The sequence below is a fragment of the Cygnus olor genome, chromosome 15 (genome assembly GCF_009769625.2).
Source record: "Cygnus olor isolate bCygOlo1 chromosome 15, bCygOlo1.pri.v2, whole genome shotgun sequence".
NCBI classification, from domain to species: domain Eukaryota; kingdom Metazoa; phylum Chordata; class Aves; order Anseriformes; family Anatidae; genus Cygnus; species Cygnus olor.
The window spans coordinates 5,056,043-5,075,246 of NC_049183.1; the positions used below are offsets into that span (position 1 = coordinate 5,056,043).

The 19,204-nt window shown below is 57.5% G+C and overlaps 1 protein-coding gene across 11 annotated transcripts in view; it reads left to right on the forward strand.

The window, feature by feature from the left end:
* The window catches only part of LOC121078304 (ankyrin repeat and fibronectin type-III domain-containing protein 1-like), a 216,402-nt gene that overhangs the window by 43,521 nt on the left and 153,677 nt on the right, over positions 1–19,204 (forward strand). For 2 of the 11 annotated variants that reach the window (XM_040574314.1, XM_040574317.1), the window contains exon 1: positions 6,234–6,418. The exons of 6 other annotated variants lie outside the window; for them this stretch is intronic. In XM_040574314.1, the coding sequence (XP_040430248.1) occupies positions 6,249–6,418 (170 nt within the window). In that variant the 5' untranslated portion in view covers positions 6,234–6,248. Of the gene's footprint in view, positions 1–6,233; positions 6,419–12,239; positions 12,351–12,574; positions 12,738–14,224; positions 14,532–19,204 lie in introns of those variants that run through there. 3 more of the 11 variants (XM_040574325.1, XM_040574315.1, XM_040574316.1) reach the window with 3 other exon arrangements.

The window sequence follows — 19,204 nt, forward strand, 5'->3', positions numbered from 1 at the left end:
GCAGATGGGAGGAAGGAGCGCTGGCGACTGCTGCGGTCGGGTAAGTAACCTCCGCGTGGGAAGCAGCCCAAGCCCAGGCCCCAGTGGCTGAGCTATCTGCTCTGTTCCCCAAAGCTAACTTTGCCTTTGCGCGCACAAAGGCCGGTTTGTCTCCCCCGCCTTGGCAAGGCTCACCAGCGGCTAACGTTGGCTTTGTCCTCTGCTGGCCCACGGAGCTGCAGATGGGCCCGGACAGGCGGCTCCTCAATGCCGGGATTGTTCGCGGCCACCCCCGCCTCGCGCGGGGGGATCGGGCAGCGTGCGCCTCCCCAGCCCGGTGGGTGCCCGAGGGGTGCTGGGCACCCCCCTGCGAGGGCTGCGCTGCTCCTGCCGCGGGGCAGAGCAGGGATGGAGCCCCTCGGGGGGCGCTGCCTGCTAGGTGGAGGGCCTGGCCTTCTGCCCTGCTCCTCTCCAACCCCCTGCCCCTTTCTGGGCAGTTCGCCCGCGTTTGTCTTGACACGTGGAAGAAGTTAGAAGATGGACTGTGAGCAGGGCTGGACCTGTGGCGCTGGGGATCAGGGCTGGTTTAGCACGCGTGAAGAGGGGGAGAGCAGGTTTCCACAGCGTCCCTCCACCCCAGGACTCCCAGGGTCCCCACGGTGCGGGGTGGGCGCCTGCCCAGGTGAGGGACACGAGATGGCAGTGCCGCACCGTGGTGCCGCTGCTCACACCACAGGCTCGGTGGCAGCGGGGTGCACTGGTTCCCCTCGCCCGCGCTGCCCCGGCACTCTCCTCCTGCCCCAGCACCCTCCTCCTTCCCTGGCTAGCAATGGCTTTCACAGCCCCGGGTCTTTTGGGGTACCCCAAATCAAGCTCCCCATCTCACGGAGGACACATCTTCAGCAAATAACCGATGGGTTTCCTGCAGGGCTGCTGGTCTTGCTTGCTGGTGCTGTGAAGTGTGATGCTCCTGGGGCTTTTTCTGCATTCTCTGTCCGTGGGTTACAGCTTTGGGAATACGAGGAAAAAGTCCTGCAGAAGACGGTTGTATTTTTTTTTTTTTTAATTTTTTTCCTCACCCCTCCCTGTTATTCTGACCCACATATTCCTCACTGTGTTTGCTGAGTTGGCTTAGTTAAGGACTCCACTAATTTCTGGAGGATTAATTAGTCCGTGAATATGGGGAGGGGAGGGTGATGGCTGCTTCTGGGTGCATACAAAGCTGCCGATCCCGCTGGCAGGGGGTGCCTGGCCGGAGGCCACCCCCGGGTGAGGTGCTGCTGGACCTGCGCCTGTGCCTGTGTCCCTCCTGCAGCCCCGCCTGGGGCACGGGGACCCGTCGGAGGGAGCGCACAGCAAGCTGCTCTTTCGGGAGCCCTTGTTCACTTAAAGCCGTGCTGCTGTGCTCGGCTCGGTGATGATTCCTCATACGTATGGCAGCAGCAAGTGTTTTTCAGGTTGCAAATAGCTGCGTGCCCTAGGGAGCACATAAAGGAATGTATTTCCTTGATCTCCACAGGCCCTTGATGTGCTGCTGAAAGCAGATCCCCTGTTTAACAGCAAGGCAAGGGCAGGTTTTCTTTGCTTTATCTGCTCCTCTGCTTCCCTGTGCTGTTTTGGGAGGAAAGCCCACAAAGAGGCTGTCAGCAGCAGCCTCGCTGCTGTGTAAGACAGCGATCTTCGTGCTCTGGGACTCGAGCTGCATCCCCGTTTGCTTACTGGGACGCTGGGGCCCATTGCCGGTGCCGCGGGCCCGGGGCTGTGTGACTCGTGGCTCTGCGGGCAGAGCTCCTGGGGTGATCGCCTGCGCCGTGCGGGGCCGTTCTGCTGCTGTGCGTCCGTCTGCACGAGGGGTTTGTTGGCACCGGCACCTCCGTGCCCGTGGCACAGCCGTGCCAGGGACGGGGTCCTGCACGCCCCATTTTTAGAAGGCATCGCAAATACCTGACCTGCAGTGAACTGGCAGTTCTGCTGGAAGTAACAGTTGGTTTTCTTTTTTTTTTTTTTTTTTCTTTCCTTGTGTTTTGGCAGAATCATAGCAATAAGCAGTAAATGATTTCATTAATAACCTGCAAATAGCTGCTCACCAGCTGAGCCGCGGGATCTGTCTGTAGGCTTGCTCCTAGACGGAAGGGAGCTGCCAAAAAAGTGCCAGTGCTCTAGCTGACATGTTGAGCTAATAAATGCCGTGGGCAGAGCAGCAGCACGCGGCTGCTGGCGCTGGCTCCCAGGGCTGCGGTGACCTGGCTGCTGCAGCTCAGCCCCAAAACCAGCACTGAGGGGGGCTCTGCCCCCACGGATCGGGGTTGTGGGTGAGCAACTGCTGTCACCCCCTCCCCAAGGTCCAGCTCAAGTGCCTGCCCAGGGGCTGCCGCGTCTCCTGCCCGGACCACAAACTGACGTGGCTTCTGGCTTCTCTATTTTCCAGCTCTCCGCTTTTCTTGCTGTTGGAGGTCAGAGATTTGGGAGCACCCATGCTTTGGTCAAAGCGACTGTGAATGTTAGCTTTTATTCCCTTCTGTCAGCCCCTGTTGGCTGGGTCCTACGGAGCCTTCTACAAGTGCACGAGACGTAGGGGCAAGGAAGCGTTGAGAGCGTGATGGATTTGGTCTCACCCTGTGATGGGGGTCCAGGGAGACGAGTAAAGGACTGTCCGTGGAGCAGGGCCCTGCTGGCGCACCACCTGCTGTAGGAGAGCACACAGGACTGTCCTGGATGCTTCTTGGCTGGTATAATACACAAATTTATATATTTTCAAATGCATGTGCCATGCTGATGGGCTGTGCGTGAGCTGAGCCCAGCCCCGAGGCAGACCATGGACTATTGCCTGCCTGGGCACCAGGGATGATCCTAGGGCCGCACCAAAGCTCTTCGGTGCCTTTCCAGGTTGCAAAGCACCTGGGGTGTGGGGATCTCAGCTTGAGTTCTCTGAGAAAATAGCTCTAGGTGCATCTTGCACGGATGGTTTTGCTACACAGAAGGGCTCTGCAGATGCAAACGCGAGCTCTGCCATGTGAGCTCTTTCCCTGCATCGGTTTCTTTCGGTCAAGTCTGATGTTTTACTGGCTAGGATCAGTTGCGGTGAATGCTCTCAGGAGATGTCGGAGCTGAATTTAATGTAGCCAGCGTGCTGCTGCAGTCTGCAGTGCAACACAGAGCTCATCAAAAAGAGGCACCCTGAAGAAGGCTATTAAACTGCGGCTATCTGCAAAAGATAAGAAGATGCTTTAGCATATGGTGCTCCTGTTGGGGTCTCAGCCTGTGCTCCTTCGGTCCCGCTGGCCCTGGGTGAGCGAGTTGCGATTAATTCCCACTTGTGCCAGCAATGCCAGCTCACGCTTTGGCTTCCCAAGGTGCCAAGGCACTGCCACCCTGGGGACCTGGCGTCCTCCTTGCTCCTTTTTGGAAACCAAGGCCCTGGGAGGTGTCAGAGGTCTGGCCGCTGGTGGCCCTGCGAGCCCCCGGATGCTGGTGGGGACCAGCGCGTGGCTTCTGGCGAGCGTTGTTTCCCTCCTTCCCTTGGAAGCAGGGGCCCTCTCGCTCTCCACAGGCACGGCTGTCTGCACATTCACTTTACTGCTAATGGAGCTGCTGCTGTACCCATTGGTTCCCGTCTCGGGAAAAGGCTCACGAGAGCAACTGCAGCTTTCCCTTTGCTCTACAGTGCCTATTTAGTTTGCACGTATTGCTGCAATGATGGCTAGATTTCATCAGACGAGAGGCGCATCTTTCTTAATAGCCTGTGTAATTTCTTCCAGAGGGACGCATTGCATTAAATCTTTAATCCAGCAAGCTGCTAAGGGACCCCACTCAGATGCCCTGCATTTGCTGCTGATCTCCTGTATGGCCCTAATGCTGCCCCAGGGGCTTTACCCTATGGCGTGGCTGGTGCTGGTGCAGCGAGTCCTCGGTGGAGAGCCAAGGTGGCAAAGGTGGCATTGCTCCCGTGCTTTCTTCTCCGCCTTCTCCGTAAAGTCCCATCCTCTGTGCTCCGGGGAAGGTAGGTAGGTCACCCTGGGTCACATCAGCCGGGGTCTATGCAGCGTGAAATAAACTGCGCAGGGATTGAGATGCGGTGGCGCAGGACCGCTGCGAACAGCCCTGCTCAGGGAGGTCACCGCTGCCTTCGATTTCTTTTCTTCCCTTCCTCAAAAATCCCCGCTTGCCACATCTCCTGAGGAGCTTCGGGGTTGCCAGCTGTCATTTTGGATGGATTTTTCTATAAAAGGCCTCTTAAAAATCTGCTGGTGTGCTGCTGAGCCTGATGCTGCCCGCACTGCTCCTGCGGGGGGTTCTCCAGGCGGGTCGGGTGCTGCTGGGCATGTTACGGCCGTGCTGGGGACGGGAGGGAGAGGACGGCGCTGGTTCAGCTCCCACCGCCCCGTCCTGCTGCTGCAACCCTGACGTTCGCGTTGCTTTCTGCGTGCCCTCGCTTGGCTGGACTTTTTCTTCCTTCCTCTCCCGGCTTTCCATCTGTGCAGCCCTCTGTGAGGCAGGGAGTAATTTGGGAGGAAACCGTGTTCATTTTTCACGCTGAGCCACCAGTGCAGCTGTTTGCTGTATTGACAGTTGCCTTTGATATACTTTTATGGAGACGGTGACCTGTAAAAGAGTGAATCAAAGGCTCGAAGCTAGTGCCTGGGGTGTACCTTAATACAACATGGTCTCACCTTCTGTTCATCCGCACATATCAGGCGGTTGGTTACCTGTGACATCTGCAAATCGGGCAGAGTTCTGCCATGGGATGCAGCTGACCTGAGAGGGGCTTGAGGGTGGCTGGGACGCCTTCAGCCTTGGGAGGCTGGAAGAAGGTCTGCTCACCAGGCTTGCAGAGCTTAACTCCTGCAGCAGTAGTTCTGCGTGAGGCCTGTCTGATGAAGATGATGCTTTGATTCTTTATTTACCGGTCCTTATTTTCATGTTATCTACCCCCTTTTAAATGCCTTAGTTCACCACACCTCTGTGCTCGCGTGGCCAGGCTCCTGGGATGTGTGAGGCCAGCAGAGCCCACCCCTTGCCCTGCTCCGGGGCTGTACTTGGGACTGGCCGCTCCTGGGGGCATTCCCAGAGGTCTGGGCCGTGACCACAACCGGCAGGCAGCAGCACCCAGTGCGGCAGATCAGACCTGCTGCTGGTGCTCGGTGCTGACACCGATGCTCCAGTGCTCTGGGCTGACGAAGTGACTGTAACGTGAAAGCTGCTTAAATTGCTGGAGCTGCCCTATTATCGGTTAATCTTACTCCTGAGCCCCATGGGGTTTCTTGTGCTGTTACAAACGCATTCGTCCATGAGGCTTTCACAGGTCTGGCTGCTCGGATCGCAGCTCACTTCTCTGTGTGTCTTGGCCAATATTGGCCTGCCAGGTTGGAAGGACATGGCTGGGGTGGAAACATTGCGCAGGTTGGGCAGCACCTGGGGTGTTGGAGCATCATGCAGGAGAACTGAGCTGTGCACAGGGTGCCTTTGCTCCCCAGCAGCTGATGCAAGGGACTCCAGGGCTGGGACCCCCAGCGCTGGGTGTCCGGGGGCTGCTGCCTGTGGCGGAACTGCCTGGGAGCGTGGAGATGAGCCTGAGATGCCCTGCTGATGGGGGAACCCAGCAGTGCTTGGTTTGGGTCTGTCTGCGCGGGTCCAGTCCTTGTATTTCACGTGTTGAGCAGGTCAGACTCCGTGTGCTTTTGGAAGACTCCAAAGAGAATGAGTGCTCGTGTTTTTGACGCTCCTGACTTCGCAGAACTTCTCCCAGGGTTTTTGGGTGTGATGGGTTTTTCCCTGCGTGCCTGCTGGCCTGTGTGGGAGTGGGTCTGGGGCATGCGGAGCCAGTTGCTTCTTGCATTGTCTGTGGAGGTTGCAGTGGGCTTGGTGAGGGCCTGGCAGTGGAGGTGACAGTGGAGCAATGAGGTGTCCCAGCTGGGGAACCTCTCCCAAACACCCAAAGCAAGGGCAGCCCTTGGTAGGAGGAGCTGCTGGGTTCTGGGGAGGTCACGCAGCGGATAAGGAGCCCGCAGAGACCCGGGTCCCTCAGGGGAGGGAGAGCAGCACCTTGGCTGTGCCCGAGGCCCGCAGGATCGCGTGTATCCGATCGTCACTGGGCGTTGCACAACCGAGCTGCACCGCGAGCTCCGCCCGCCCCGGGGCAGTGACGTCCAGGGCGATCCCCTGAGGCCGGGGCCTGGTCCCTGCCCCAGTTCCTTCACTCGGCGAGGTCAGGGAGCTTGCAGCTGAGAAGGAAGCGGGGAGCTCAGCTTCTGCCATCGTGCTCGGCCGTGATGCTCCCCACAGCTCCCACGTACCGCCTTCGCAAGCATCGGGTGGCGAGAGAGCGCGGGGCCCTGCCCCAGGCGCGCCGGCTGGGGGCTGTGGGTGCTGGGGAGGCCGTGCCGCAGCGCGGGGACCCGCCGGACGCTGACCGGGGCGGTGCAGCGCTCCTGCCCCGCAGGTAACGCCGCTGTCCCCACTCGCTGGGCTGTGGGAGGGGTGGGCTGCGTTGTGGGTGTGCTTACGACGGCCTGCGTGCGCGCGGACGCTCCTGTACGCGGGAGCACACGTGGGAGGTGTGGTGAGGAGCCCGCTGCGGGGGAAACAGTGCTGGTATTTGGGTTTTTGGCACGAGGAGGTGCGCCTCGTGCTCCACCAGCTCCTCTCTCCAGCGGCGGCTGGTGAGGAAGGCCCAGTTTTGAAGTTGTTTGAGCTTTTGAGCGAGAGGTGCGTCTTGTCTTCCGCCTGTTGGCTGTTTCCCAGCCCCAGCTCCGCGCAGCCCAAGCCCTCCACGTCAACCTGGTGAGCAGAATTGCCCAGCCGCTGCGCACAGCACTCGCCGTGGTTTTTGTTTTTTTTTTTTGCCTGTCACATTGATGCGAAGGGGTTGGGTGTTCGGGGGCTGTGGTTCTGGAGCCTCTGCCGCCCTCCCCGTTGGTGCTACCCCCGCGGTGATGCGCGGCCTCGCCGGGGTGTTCCTAAGAGCTGTTACCTTACGTGAGCTGCAGCTTATGGGAACAACTCCTGCCCGAGGTGCGAAGTCCTCGACATGAAAGCAAAGCCCTGCCCGTAAGTTATCTTGGCAGTGTTGAGCATCTGCGTCCTTGTTGTCGGTCTGCCTGGTGGTGGCTTTAAATATTTCTTCCGCTGGGAAGCGCGGGGTGTGATCCAGCTTGTCAGCTTTTTTATTGATGTAGGCTGGAGCGTTTCTTTTCCCTTGGATGTTATTTAGGTTCTGTGCTCTGCTTGGCAGTCCTGGAGGTTTTAATTTTACAACTAGCGTTTTGGAAGTTTTAGAGGTTTGTTTTTACTTTATTTTAATTAAATTGCTATGACCTGCGGGGAAATCGTTCAGCTTAATTTAAACGAAAAGCTGTATGCTGAGTAAATCCAACATCTATCTGATGATTGCGCTGCTCCAAGTTTTGACATGAAAAGTTAAAATTTGACTCCGGGCTTGAAAGTTTGCACTCGTCGACTGCAACAGGCATGGCCGGCTCTGTGTAGTAAGAGGATTACGATAATCCATTGTTTGGGAAAGAAGCTGAGATTTTAGTAGACTGTTTTGACGCAGAAATGGGACAATTACTGGGTGAAAGGAGAGAAGAAAAAGGCTGAAAATAAAAACATCCTTCCCCGGGGTGGGGGTGCCTGTTCCCCCGCTGCCTGCCTGGCCCTGGATGGCCCCGGGGCTGCGGTGCTTGCGTGGGCAGGGGTGGGTGTGAGCTCCGGTGGGACGGTGAGCGCTGGCGGGCCCCGCTGCTGGCTCACGGAGGTGTGCTTAGGGTCGGGAAGCGCTGGGAGGGAGAGATGCTCGGTGCCGTGCTGCCGTGGCTCCAGCACTGCTGGAAGGGCTTCGTACAGGTGCTGGCGGAGGGAAGCACGAGCTCCCTGACGAGTGGTTTCCCAGAGGGGTTGCTGCATTTAGCTGATTCCCTTCAAGTCGGGCGGGACAGAAGCAGTCGAAGGTGCCCGCAGGGAGCGGGGCAGGGGGAGCTCATCCCGCTGGCTCTGCTCCACGTGGCGGTGCCCTCCCTGGCCGGGCAATTCCCTCTGCCCAGCCCCGGGCTTTGGACCTCAGGCTCAACCTCGTCTGAAGGAGCTTGGCCATGCCCCAGGGAGGCGGCCGAGGTGCCTCTGGAGGGGCTGGGAGGGGAGGCCGTGCGTGGGGCCGATCCTCACCGGCACGCAGGTGGGCACAGGCGGCCGTCCGTGCGCGCGGCCTGCCCCATTGATCGCAGCCCTGTGACTCTCCGAGCCTGGAGACTTCTCTCCTGATATCGATTGTTAGTCTAAAGATAGATGATGTTTGCCGTGCCATAATTACAAAAAATATTCTCCTTGTTATTTTCTGAAATCCTTGATCACGTTAACAGGTTTTCCAATTTTTGCTTAGGGTTTTGCTAGGGCTTTTTTTCAGGGAAAAGGAACAGCAGTTTTGGGATGTGCTGAGCTGTGTCTGTTCCCAAGCTGGCTGAGGACATGGGGATGGGACATCCCCTTTATGCCCCAGTCAGAGAGAGCCTGGGGGTTTTGTGTGAAGGAACAGAGCCAGTTTTGGGTGGGTCCCTGCTGGTGGTGGGGGCAGAGCTGTGGTTCCCATGTGTGCTGGGCACGGAGTGACTGTGAGATACCTCTGCCAGCTCCAGCACCCTCAGATTATTCTGCCTTTGCCTCTCCTTTTGCTGTGTCTCCTCCCATCACATCACTGCTGATGTTTTATGCTTTCTGTAGTCCTTCTGAACTCAGCAAACCATCTTGTTTGGGAGAGACTGACAAATTTTCTCTCTTTTTCCCTTAGCAAGCATGCAAAAACCCCTGCTGCTCCTTCAGCTGGCTGTGCCACAGTTTGCTTTTTCCTGTCCTTATCTTTCCCCTGCAAGCCTGAGCCAGGTTTTTGTGCCATCTTCAAGGAGCAGGCACAAGGGATGTCCGTGCTTCAGGAGGTAATCGTCCCTGCATGTGCTTCAATTTAACTGCACAGCGCTGCGCCCGGGGAGAAGCTTTCGAAGCGGGATGAAATAACTCAGTAATTCCTACCGAGGTGTGGGGCCAAACCCGACTGCCCTTTGCTGGTGGCTGTGCCTCTGCCTCCCAGGTGCATCTCTGTAAAGCTGAATTTTGAGCCAAGTTCTCTATCAAATACTCACTTGCACCACCGCGTGCATCGCCCTGCAGGGCGAGGAGCTGGGTACCGAGGCAGGCAGGGTGCTGCCAACCCCCAGGGGGGCTTTTAGCTATAGGGTGCTGCAGTGCACCTGAACTCCTTAATGGGGCTCACGTCCTCTCCACCGTGCTTTGTGCACACGAAAGTGCCCCAGATTTACCAGAAAAGGTCTTTGAAGTCTCTCCCTATGGAATTCAATGCTGTTGAACGAGAAGGAGGGTATTTTAGCTGTAACTCGGGCAGCACATCTGGATTTGCTGCTGGAGTCGGAGTAATTGTACTAAATGAGTTCTAACGCAGCAATACGCCAGGCAAATTAGTAAATTGACGTGGCTGGTTTATGCTAGGTATCAGCACTGAAATTTGTATGTAATGCAATATAACTGACAATTAAAGAAAAGTGCCTAGTTAGCCTGAAATTATAGCGCCTCTCACATACTTAGCTTTTTATTACGACTGTATCGCAGTGTAGAACTTCCACAGGGCTTTACGGCCCTGCCAGGAAGCGCGTGGCAGTCCCAGGGCTGCCGTGTTGTGTGGTTTAACTTTGCGTGGTTTCTGCACGATGCCCTGCGTCGTGCTGAATCTGTCTGCTGGTCCAGCTACACGTAGGGTGCTTGCAGAAATATTCTGAACTCCTAAAGGCCTAAATGACTTGGGACCTTGGTAAGCTCTTGCAGAACTTTGCAATGTAGTGTTTTAGTAGGGATGAGCGTGTGTGTGTGCATTTAATAGGGGGACATTTAGTACTTGCTAGCAGTCTTTTGAGCGTTTACTTCTTAGATTGCTTCATGTTTGCATTTAACATGCTTCTCTGTGCACATGGTGATATCTGGCTTCCTTCATCTCGTGAATTAATGTGTTCCACGCATATTTTCAACTGTTCTGCAGCATTTGATGGCACTCTGGTACACAGGATTAATTGGATGTGAAAAACGGTGGCTCAGTCACTGGGTGCTCTCAAGAGGAAGGCGGAACAGTTTTATTTCCTAAACCCCAAGTGTTTACTTACAAGATTCAGAAATTACCTTACCCTCTAAAAAAAATAAAATGTGATTATCAAAATTCTCCATTAACAGCTCAATTCATTCCTGTGAGGTTTGATGGGAAGCCTGACCTCAGTGGCCAGTGTTCAGCACGTCAGAAAACTCTTGTGCAAAACTCCTTGAAGCCCCCGTGATGCTTTCAGCGGATTTCCCAGGTAACTCAGAGAAGCCAGGCCAAGTGTCCTGGTCCTTCCCCAGCCGGCACTGGCAGAAGGCTTCTTGAGAAATCCTCCGATCCAGCCTGGTGCACTTGTGAGCATCGCCTGGTCCATGTTAACGCCGTCCTCAGGGGAGGGACGAGCTGCTAAAAGGGGTGCAGACGGAGAAGGAGCGATGGGGTCTGCATCAGCTGTCTTCTGGCTGCTGCGTGGCTCTTCAGGATGCAGCTCGGCGGAGGGGCTCGGAGAGCGGCTGTCTGGACCTTGTGCCGAGTGGTCTCGGCGTGGCAGAGTGAAAGCAAAGCCCTGGAGAGATGGGGCTGGAGTCCTCCGGCGCTGCAGGCGCAGATGAAGCCGTCAGCTCTGTTTGAATAACGCCCTTTCCCTCCTTCCCTGCTTGTGCCTAGCCACTGCTGAGAAGAGCTCTCGGAGTAAAAGTTGCCCAGGGAAACAGCGAAGCAGCCAGGGATGGTTTGTTCGCCTGGGGCTCGGGAGCGCAGCGATGGGGCTGCGAGGATGCTCGCCGGGATGGCACAGAAGCCACCTCCCTGCCGGCTGGTGGAAAGGGGGCCCAGCAGAGATGCTTTCCACACCCCTACAGCTGGGCACGCCAAGTGTGGTGGTGTTTCAGGCTCCTGTGAGGTAGCTGTTAGGATTTCTGCCTGAAAAACGCTCTGTTGCGGTTGTTTGCAAGCTGGGACTTGTGCCGGTTCCCATGTCTTCGCCTTGTTTGAACTGAGGGCTTTGAACTGGGAAATCCTGGTCTCTGTTGCCCTAATGAGCACGTGCCCAGGAGTGTGTGAGATGGACCTGGACACGTGGCTTGTTTTTTTTTTTCCCCTCCAGAATGCCTGCAGACAAAGGTGTGAGATGCTTGTAAAAGTGTTTCGGGGATCGCCGTGCACAGGTGTTAGGGTGCACGTGGCAGAGGTTGGCATAACCACAGCCCAAGGTCCCAGTGCTGTATGGGTTTTGATTTCTGCTTTACCCAGCGTCTCCTCTGCAGCTCTTTAAAAACAAAACAAAAACAAACCCATCAACTTATGTCCCCTGCAAACTTAACTACGATTTCATTTAAAGTTTTTCATTCCCCTGTTAAATGGAAGTGGGAAGCTGACTTTCGCATCACTGAGTACAAGGCAGCAAACCCCAGCACAGCGGATTGCTAATGTGAAATGAGAGAGATTTCAGCAGTAGCTCAGCAGGTTGTCCCTGCTTAATAAAAGGAGCACAACTCCTCTGGGAGACAGGCGGGTGCAACAGCCCTGTCCCAAAGGGCTGACCACGTTGTTCCCTGAGCAGGCTCTGAGGGCTGTTTCTCTGCCTTGGAGGCTAGGAAACCGCCTTGCCTCGGCCCGAGGGATCTCTGAGACTCAAAGGACGGAGGAGAGATGGGGGCAGCTGCTGCCCCCGTGCTGGGTGTGGGATGTGCCCGCAGGGCCTGTGGTGCGGTCACCCCGGTATCAGTTTCGGAGGTGTCTGTGGAGTTGCCCTGCTCTAAACTTTCAGACCTTGGCACCTTGCCCTGAACACGGGGTTTTATAAAGACACGGGTTCCTCTTGTTTGCTTCCCTAGTGCCAGCGCTGCCAGGCTCCTGAGGTGAAGCCTGGGAGGGGGCCCACAGGGCTGGGGGCTGTGCGCAGGCACCAGGGTGTCCCCTGCCCAGCCGGGTGCCGGGGGTGGCTGCCTTGCTCCTTGGAGTCTGGGCTTCTTCTACAGTCCTCCAAATTGCCCTTCTGTCCCCAAAACAATACTGTTTCTGCCCTTTGCAAAGCAAATGCAAAGCAAACGCGGTGCCATTTGCAAAGCAGTGCCTGAAGCAGCCCTTGGAGGAGGGTCTCGCTGCTCCTCTGCCCTCCCATCGGGTGCTGTGGAGGAAGGGAAGAGGCATTTAAATGAACCTTGCTCAGCTTTGTTCCCCCCCCTCCTCTCTGCTTCTCCCGGTCCCACCGCCCTCTCCGGTGGCCTCGGCACGGCTCAGACGATGTGACCGATGTTACCGATGTGACCGTCCCTGCCAGGTACCCGCCGCCCTCTTCCAAGGGCACTCGTGCGCCCCAAAACCCAGCTGCCGCCGGTACCGTGTGCCTTGAGCGCGGGAGTGGAGTTGTCCCCTCCTGCCCTGCATTTTCCCGGTCCCCCCCCAGCTGCTTTTCCGCTGCCTCCCACCGGCCCCCCCGCCCCGCTGACCTCCTTTGACGTCTCCCGTTTTGCTGCGGATGGTAACGGGGAGCCGGTAAGAGAGCAGGGGCGACAGCGTTACGGGCGAGCCGTGCGCTGAGCGAGCCGATGCTCTGCCTCGCCCCGCTCTCCGCCGACGAATTGATTTTTGGGGAGCACCCTGCGCCCCCTCCGACCCCCCCCCCCCGACCTCCCCTGGCAGCGGTGGAGTCCCTCGCGCTGAGAAGGTGGGCGGCGAGGGGTGCTCGGGGGGGGGCATGGAGGGAGGGAGGGAGGGGACCGGGCACAGCCACGGGCGCTGCTGTGCCCACCACTTCGCGCCCAGCTTTGCGGGGCTGCCGGCGGCTCGCTCTGCTTGGCCGGGCTAAATGTCAGCTCCCGGAGCGGGGAGGCAGGCGCGGGGACGGTTCAAACAAATTAAATCCCCCCCCCTCCCCCCCAAAGAACTGCGGGCTGCTGCTGACAGGCGTGGGGAGACCCGCGAGCGGGGGCGGCCGCAGGGGACGGCGGGCGGTGGGGCTCGGCGGGGCGTACCCCGCCGCTCCCGCTTTTAATTCAGAGCGGGAAGCGAAGGAGCCGGGAGGGAGAGGAAGACGAGAAGGGAGGAAGGACGCGGGGTTCGGAAAGCCGCGCAGCAGGCTGTCGGCAGCGGCTGGTCGTCCCTCGTTGCGAGCAGGCTGGTCGCAGCGGATGGCTCTGAGCGGGGAAATAGCAATGAATGATTTTTTGTTTATTTTTTTTGAACATGGCCTCCGCAAGGCTGGGATCAGGAGGATGCGAAGGTAGCTCGCTGATCTACCGCTGAGTTAGTACTGGCTTTCTTTGCTGTTTCCTCGAGGGTCTCTGGCATGGCTGGGGGTTACCAGCAGATACCCCTTCCTCTGGACACGCTTCGCTGACCTGATCTGGTTTGGTTGGTGAGGCTGGAGCGAGCTTTTGAAGCCCTTTTTCCTTTTCCTCCACCCAGGCGGCAACAGGCACTGAGGATGCAGAGATGAGCACTCCTGATGAGGGGAGGTTTGGGAGCAGGATTTCCCTCCAGGTCCGCAGCAACCCTCTATCTGCTGCCTGCTGTAGAAATGCTTTGTGCTGGAGCAGAGCCCATAGGTGACCTCTAGATGGATCAGACCTGCTCGTTTTAAATGTCTGTCCCTCTCCTCGTGCTTAGGTGTTCGGTGACAAGCTGGAAAATCATGTTAGGTAGGTGCTACAGGAGGCAGAGGGATGCCTTTTGCATTGGAAAACAGGGAGGGAGGAGAGCTGGTAAACTCTGAATAGCAGCAGGAAGAGCAAGCAGGGATGCTCTCCGCCTCCTGTGCTGGTCTCTGTGTGCCATAAGAACAGACTCCCTGGAAATTCATCTCAACAGCTGATTTCTCAGGTTCTCTCATCGCCTGCTGCTGATCCGGACAGCATCCATCCCCTCACCCAGCTGGGGACTGGCTCCCTCATCTTGTGTGCGCATGCTGAGCATCTGCTTGCCACGGGGGCTCGCAGACGTGTGCCACCACTACCAAGGGATCCTTTCCAGAGGGCATTATTATTTTTTCTTTTTCCCCTCCTTCTTAACTCAGCTCTGCAGCAGCTGCAACATTACAATAAATAAGCGTGCCGACCCGAGCTGCCGTTGTGCAGCCTGGTGCCCGTGAACGGCTCCGGCAGGCAGGGCGTCCTCGCCTCGAAACTCAAGGGCTCGCCGTGAAGCACACCGTGGACGGTCCAACAAGTGGCTCCTGGCCGGACTCCTCCTGCCTCGTGCTCTCTCCCGGACCCGCGGCTCTCCTTTCCTGCTCCTGCGACTGATGGAGCGCGCGGGGTAGCGAGAGCGTAGCATGCGTGAGCGCGTGGTGGGACCGGTGCCCACGGCTGCAGGCGGGCGCACGCTCGGAGGTGGCGGGGGCCATGGCTTCGTTCGGGAAGCTGACGGAGTACTTCAGCCTGAGGAAGTCGAGGACGGAGCTGCGCTCCGAGCGGCGGGGCCGGCGCAGCGGGAGCTGCTGCTGTAGTGTCACCGAGTGCAGGTACGGGGTGGCAGTGGCCCATCTGTCCTGGTGCGGCTGCGTGCACCCGGGGCTGGGGGTGTGGGAGGTACAGTCCTTGGTACTTCGCGTTCTCTTGCCATCTCCCGTCGCCAGGGGCTGGGGACGAGCCAGGAGCTTTGCAAGCGGTGTCTCGGTCCTGCCTGTGGTGCCAGACCCTGCAGGGCTCATTGCCTGGGGATGGCAGTGGCAGGCGCTGCGCCCTGGTGTCCGTGTCCCTGCCCAGGGCACGTCTGAGGTGTCGGCGGTGTGTCTCGGGTGTCTGCTGTGTGACTGCCTGCACGTATCCCTGCTTGCTTCTGTCTCTGGCTTTGCGTTGTGCCACTGTGCCCGTTCCCTCGTTACGGTGGCAAGGTTACGCGCCGTGATCGCCCTTTCCTTCCTCAGCCTCTCGCTCTGTCGCATGCAGAACCCGCGGCTGCACAGACAGCAACAAGTTGCCTCGCAGCTGGAGTTGGAAGCGTGTGCGCTGGCTGCCCTGCCCGTGCCCCTCCAGGTTTGCTCGGGGATGGGGGTGATGTGGGGGGCTCCTCCGGCTGCATCGGTGGTGCCGATGGCCGCTGCATCTGCTGTCCCCGCGTGCCAGCTCAGGCAGAACCGAACCTGCACCAGGTGGGGCTGACATGGGGAAAAACAGCTCCGAGGTATCCACTCACCTTCTTCCCTGGTTTCTGAGAACCTTGTGCTCTGTAAAGGATATTAAGGAGTTGGTGATCTGGTGCTTGGGCCCCTCCTGCTGCTCTCCTAAGGTGCCGCAGAGACGGCGAGGCGTGCCGTGCCGGTGCTTTCTCCCCGCTTCACGCTTACAGGGACAGTCGCCTCTTGGCTCGCTTGGAGCATGGCACATTTTCTCCTGAAGCACAGAGATGTTCGTGGCTGAGCTGGGCGCTTTGTCCTCCTCTTCCTCGGCACTGTGCTGGGGGAGGGCAGCACGATGCCGGAGCTGGAAGGTGCAAACCCCAGGTTTACCTCCGCCAGTGCAGAGCACGTGTGGGGAAGGTCGGGTCTGCAGGTGCTGCCAAGTGCGTGCGTCCCCAGGAATTGCTGGCGTGTGGCTGAGTGCCTTGTGGAGAGTGAGCGTGTGCCACGTCCCTGCCTCTCCCGGCCGCAGGGACATGAGGTGACACTCCTGGGGCCCTGTATCCTGTCATCAGCTGTGCACAGGGTGCTATCGTCCTGGACCTGGTGTTTGTGGGGGGCTGGGTGGCTTCCCGTGTAAAGGGAGATGTCGCGGTGCGCTGCCAGCTCTAGGCCATTAACCACAAAGTGGCACTGCTGGCGCATCGCTTGCATACCAGATTTTCTGGGGTGTTGCTGGGTGTGGATGTGCTAGCGCTAGCGCTTCCCCATCGCACAGGTGTGGCTGCACCCACGGTGCTCGCGGCCGTCGGGGTGCTGCGTGGCAGAGCTCTGCTCCGTAGGGTGGAGGACGGCGTTCCCACCAGCAGAAGTTTCCCCGCGTGCCCCAGTGGCCCCAGCACGGCTGAGCTCCAGCTGCAGGGAGCTGTGCTCTCCCTGCTCGTTCATGCAGTGTGTGTGGCAGCACCCCTGGGTGGCACGGTGACGTTCCCGATGCTCCCAGCTCCTCCGGCGACGCAGTGTTTGCGTGCTCCCGCCGATTCTGCGTCTGTTCCTTGATTGCATGTGGTTGGTGATGGAAGTAAAAATAAGCGTTGATTGAAGCATGGAATGCTCTTGAAATCAGTGTCGCTTTTCACCAAAGCTGCTGCTTTTCTTCGTGCAAAGGAGATCCTAAACAAGAAGACCCTGCATTCCAGACTCTGAAGCTCGAGGTCTACCAGACTCCACCAGAGCTCTGCCCTGGCTCTGTGTGATTCAGGGCCACCAGGCTCCAGCCACTCTTGCCAAAGCTGTGGTGCCCACTGGGACCGCAGCAAACAACCTCTGACAGGTCCTCGGCACAGAGGATGCCCTAACTGGAGTTATTAAATTCTAAATATAGTGGTCCCACTCATTCTCATAGGACCTAAAAAATATTAGCAGGTGTGTAGTTGTGGTATTAAGTGATATGCCTGCATTTTTAAACAACGCCTACAGATAAAGCAGTGCGTACGCGGTGGGTTGAATAAGTCTGCTGGATTTGGGAATCTGTGTTTTAAGTCAGCAGGGCTTGAACTTGTGTGCAGAACAGAACACTAACACAGCAGCAGTGTTGTCTTTCCCCATGTTCAGGTGATACTGGCCAAACGTGTGGCCAAAATGCTTGCAGGTGCTCTTCAGCCTCCTCGTGCCCTCCTGCTGTGCCGTGACCCGTGGCACAGAACTGTGTCACAATTTGCACATTCTGTTATACCAGTCAGTGGGAAGCTTTTGCAGCCCCAGACTTGCCAGCGGTGCTCGGCAGGAGGATGGATGCTCTGCTGTGGTGCTGTGACACCGATGGCCTCTTTGCCGAACCTAATGGATGATAAAATCTGTAGGAGTGGAGAATCAGGCGGTGTGACCAGCTGGGGATCAGTGTCCTCAGCAGGCAACTTCTCCTGGTGCTTGTGATGAGCATAAACACGAGCCAGATCCGATTTATTGTGATTTATTCACAATCACTTTTTGCAATCTAGTAGGAGTTTTTGATAAATGAGCCAAATGCTCGACTTGACCAGCTTTGGAGCTGTGCTGGTTTCTGCAGGATGAGGGCCTGGATTGCCTCAGGGTGGATTTCCCTGCCCCCCGAGGCTGCAGGTGCCCATGGGCTTGGGCAGAGAGACAGGAGGGGACGGGGCTGGGGCTGCTCGCTGGGCTGCGGGGTTTCGCTCTTTGCTTCGTCTCCCAGCACCGCCATTGTGTGCTCGTGCCTGCTGCTCTGCGTGTCTGGCGCGGTGGAGTAATGAAAGGAGAAGACAGGCTATATGGAATAGCTCATCTTCATGTAGTTATCTTTAAACTGAAAGGGATGGACAACCGATTTCAAGTCCCTGCGGCTTTTGAAAGTGGACCAGGAAATGGAGGAAGGTTGTCGTCTTGTAACCGAGCTGAGAGGATGGCCTCGCTGCGTGTGCATGGCGTGGGCTCCAGGACGAGATGGAGGCTTTGGAAGCAGGCGGGCACCTCTCCAGGCTGCTGCTTGCAGCCAAGGCTGTTTAGCAGCGGGGCCGCCTGGCAGACTCCTGGCCCGAGGTCCTGGGTGCCTGCGGCCCTCCTGGCAGGGAGAGGATCCAGCGCCGTTTGGTGGAGCTGGTGGGGTTTGGGTGGTTTCTCGAGGACACCTCTGAAGTTGGTCTGGACCTGAATGCAGCGCTACCAGGCGGGGGGGTGGGGTGGGCAATGTTTTCCTGGCAGGATTGTGCTTGGTTGTTTTCGGGTATTTAAAAATATCTCTTCAGCTCTGGCAGCGTGTCTGTGTTCAGGCATGTGGTCGTGATGGGGAAGAGGAGGAACTGGCAAGTTTTGGGCTGGAAAACTGCACAGAAGGAACAAAATCCCGTGTCAGCTGCTCAGGGCGAAAGGTGGATGGATAAAAATGGACGCAGGTCTTCTACCTCTGGCTTGCGGCAGTGCCCTGCTGGAAGAGTCCCCATCGCTGGAGCACGACGGGGTACTGCCCTGGGGGGTGTTGCAGAGCCACAACGCGTGGGGTATGGCTCTGGGGGCTGGAGGCTTTGAACTTTGGGTAAAACTTCCCCAAAGGGCACGGCTGTGGGGCACGGAAGGTCTTGTACGACAGCTGGTAGTTTGATGGATGTTGACACATTTTGAAAAAATGTTTCTGCTTCCAAATAATCACTCTATATGGAAAGAGAGCTACATTTTAAAAGAGAAAGCAAGTCAGGAACTTGGAAGTTTCTAAGCTGTGTTTTAGGCTGAGCAAGAAGTTTCCACCTGACATTATTCAAAAAAAGTGTTTGTGGCAGTTGTGTGTGAGACCTCATTGCTCTGCCAGCTCTGACACCCACCTCGCCTGCTGAGAGGCCAGCAGAAAAATGTGTGTGGGTGCATGTATTTGCATTTTTGCTGCAACAGATCATTGTAACCTACATAAAAGAATTAAAAAAAAAAAAAATTAATGCACGTGTCCACTGCTGATGCATGGAACTGCTTTATGCTGGTGCTGAACCAGGCCAAGCTGGAAATAGTCCTAAATCCCGTGTCGGTGACTCAGAGCCACAGCCTGCTTGGCAGAAGTTAATCCTGTTAAAGTTACCAGCAGCAGACACTCAGCATCTTTACGACTTAGCTCCTGTCGCCGTGTGTCCGTGTAAGAGCAGGCAGCAGCGCTGTAGGAGTCCAGGCTGAAGGTGTTGGCCCCGGTGCCTCGCCCAGGCAGCGGGGTACTGCTGGGGACCTTGGTGGCAGTTTGTGGGGTGCATGTGGGGCTGTGCAGCCCATGGCCGTCCTCAAGCACTGCTTGCAGCGCTCGAGGGGTCTGAAAGCAGGACAGCTGCTGCTCCCTCCCAGCCGCCTGTTGTGCTTGGGCCTTTCTCACACATCCCCTGGCCCCACAGCGCTGTTGGGGTGAGCGGAGCCTTCTAGCCCCTTCTAGCCCCTGGGTTTTGCAGCTGCTGCCCCTTCTACCGTGCTGTATGGTGGTGGTGGTTTGAGGCTCCCTCCCCACTACTCTGCCTCTCCTCTTCCCCGGGCAATGCGAACACTGCACCCCTTAGGTCTTGGGAAGGGGGCAAGGCATCAGACGTAACGGG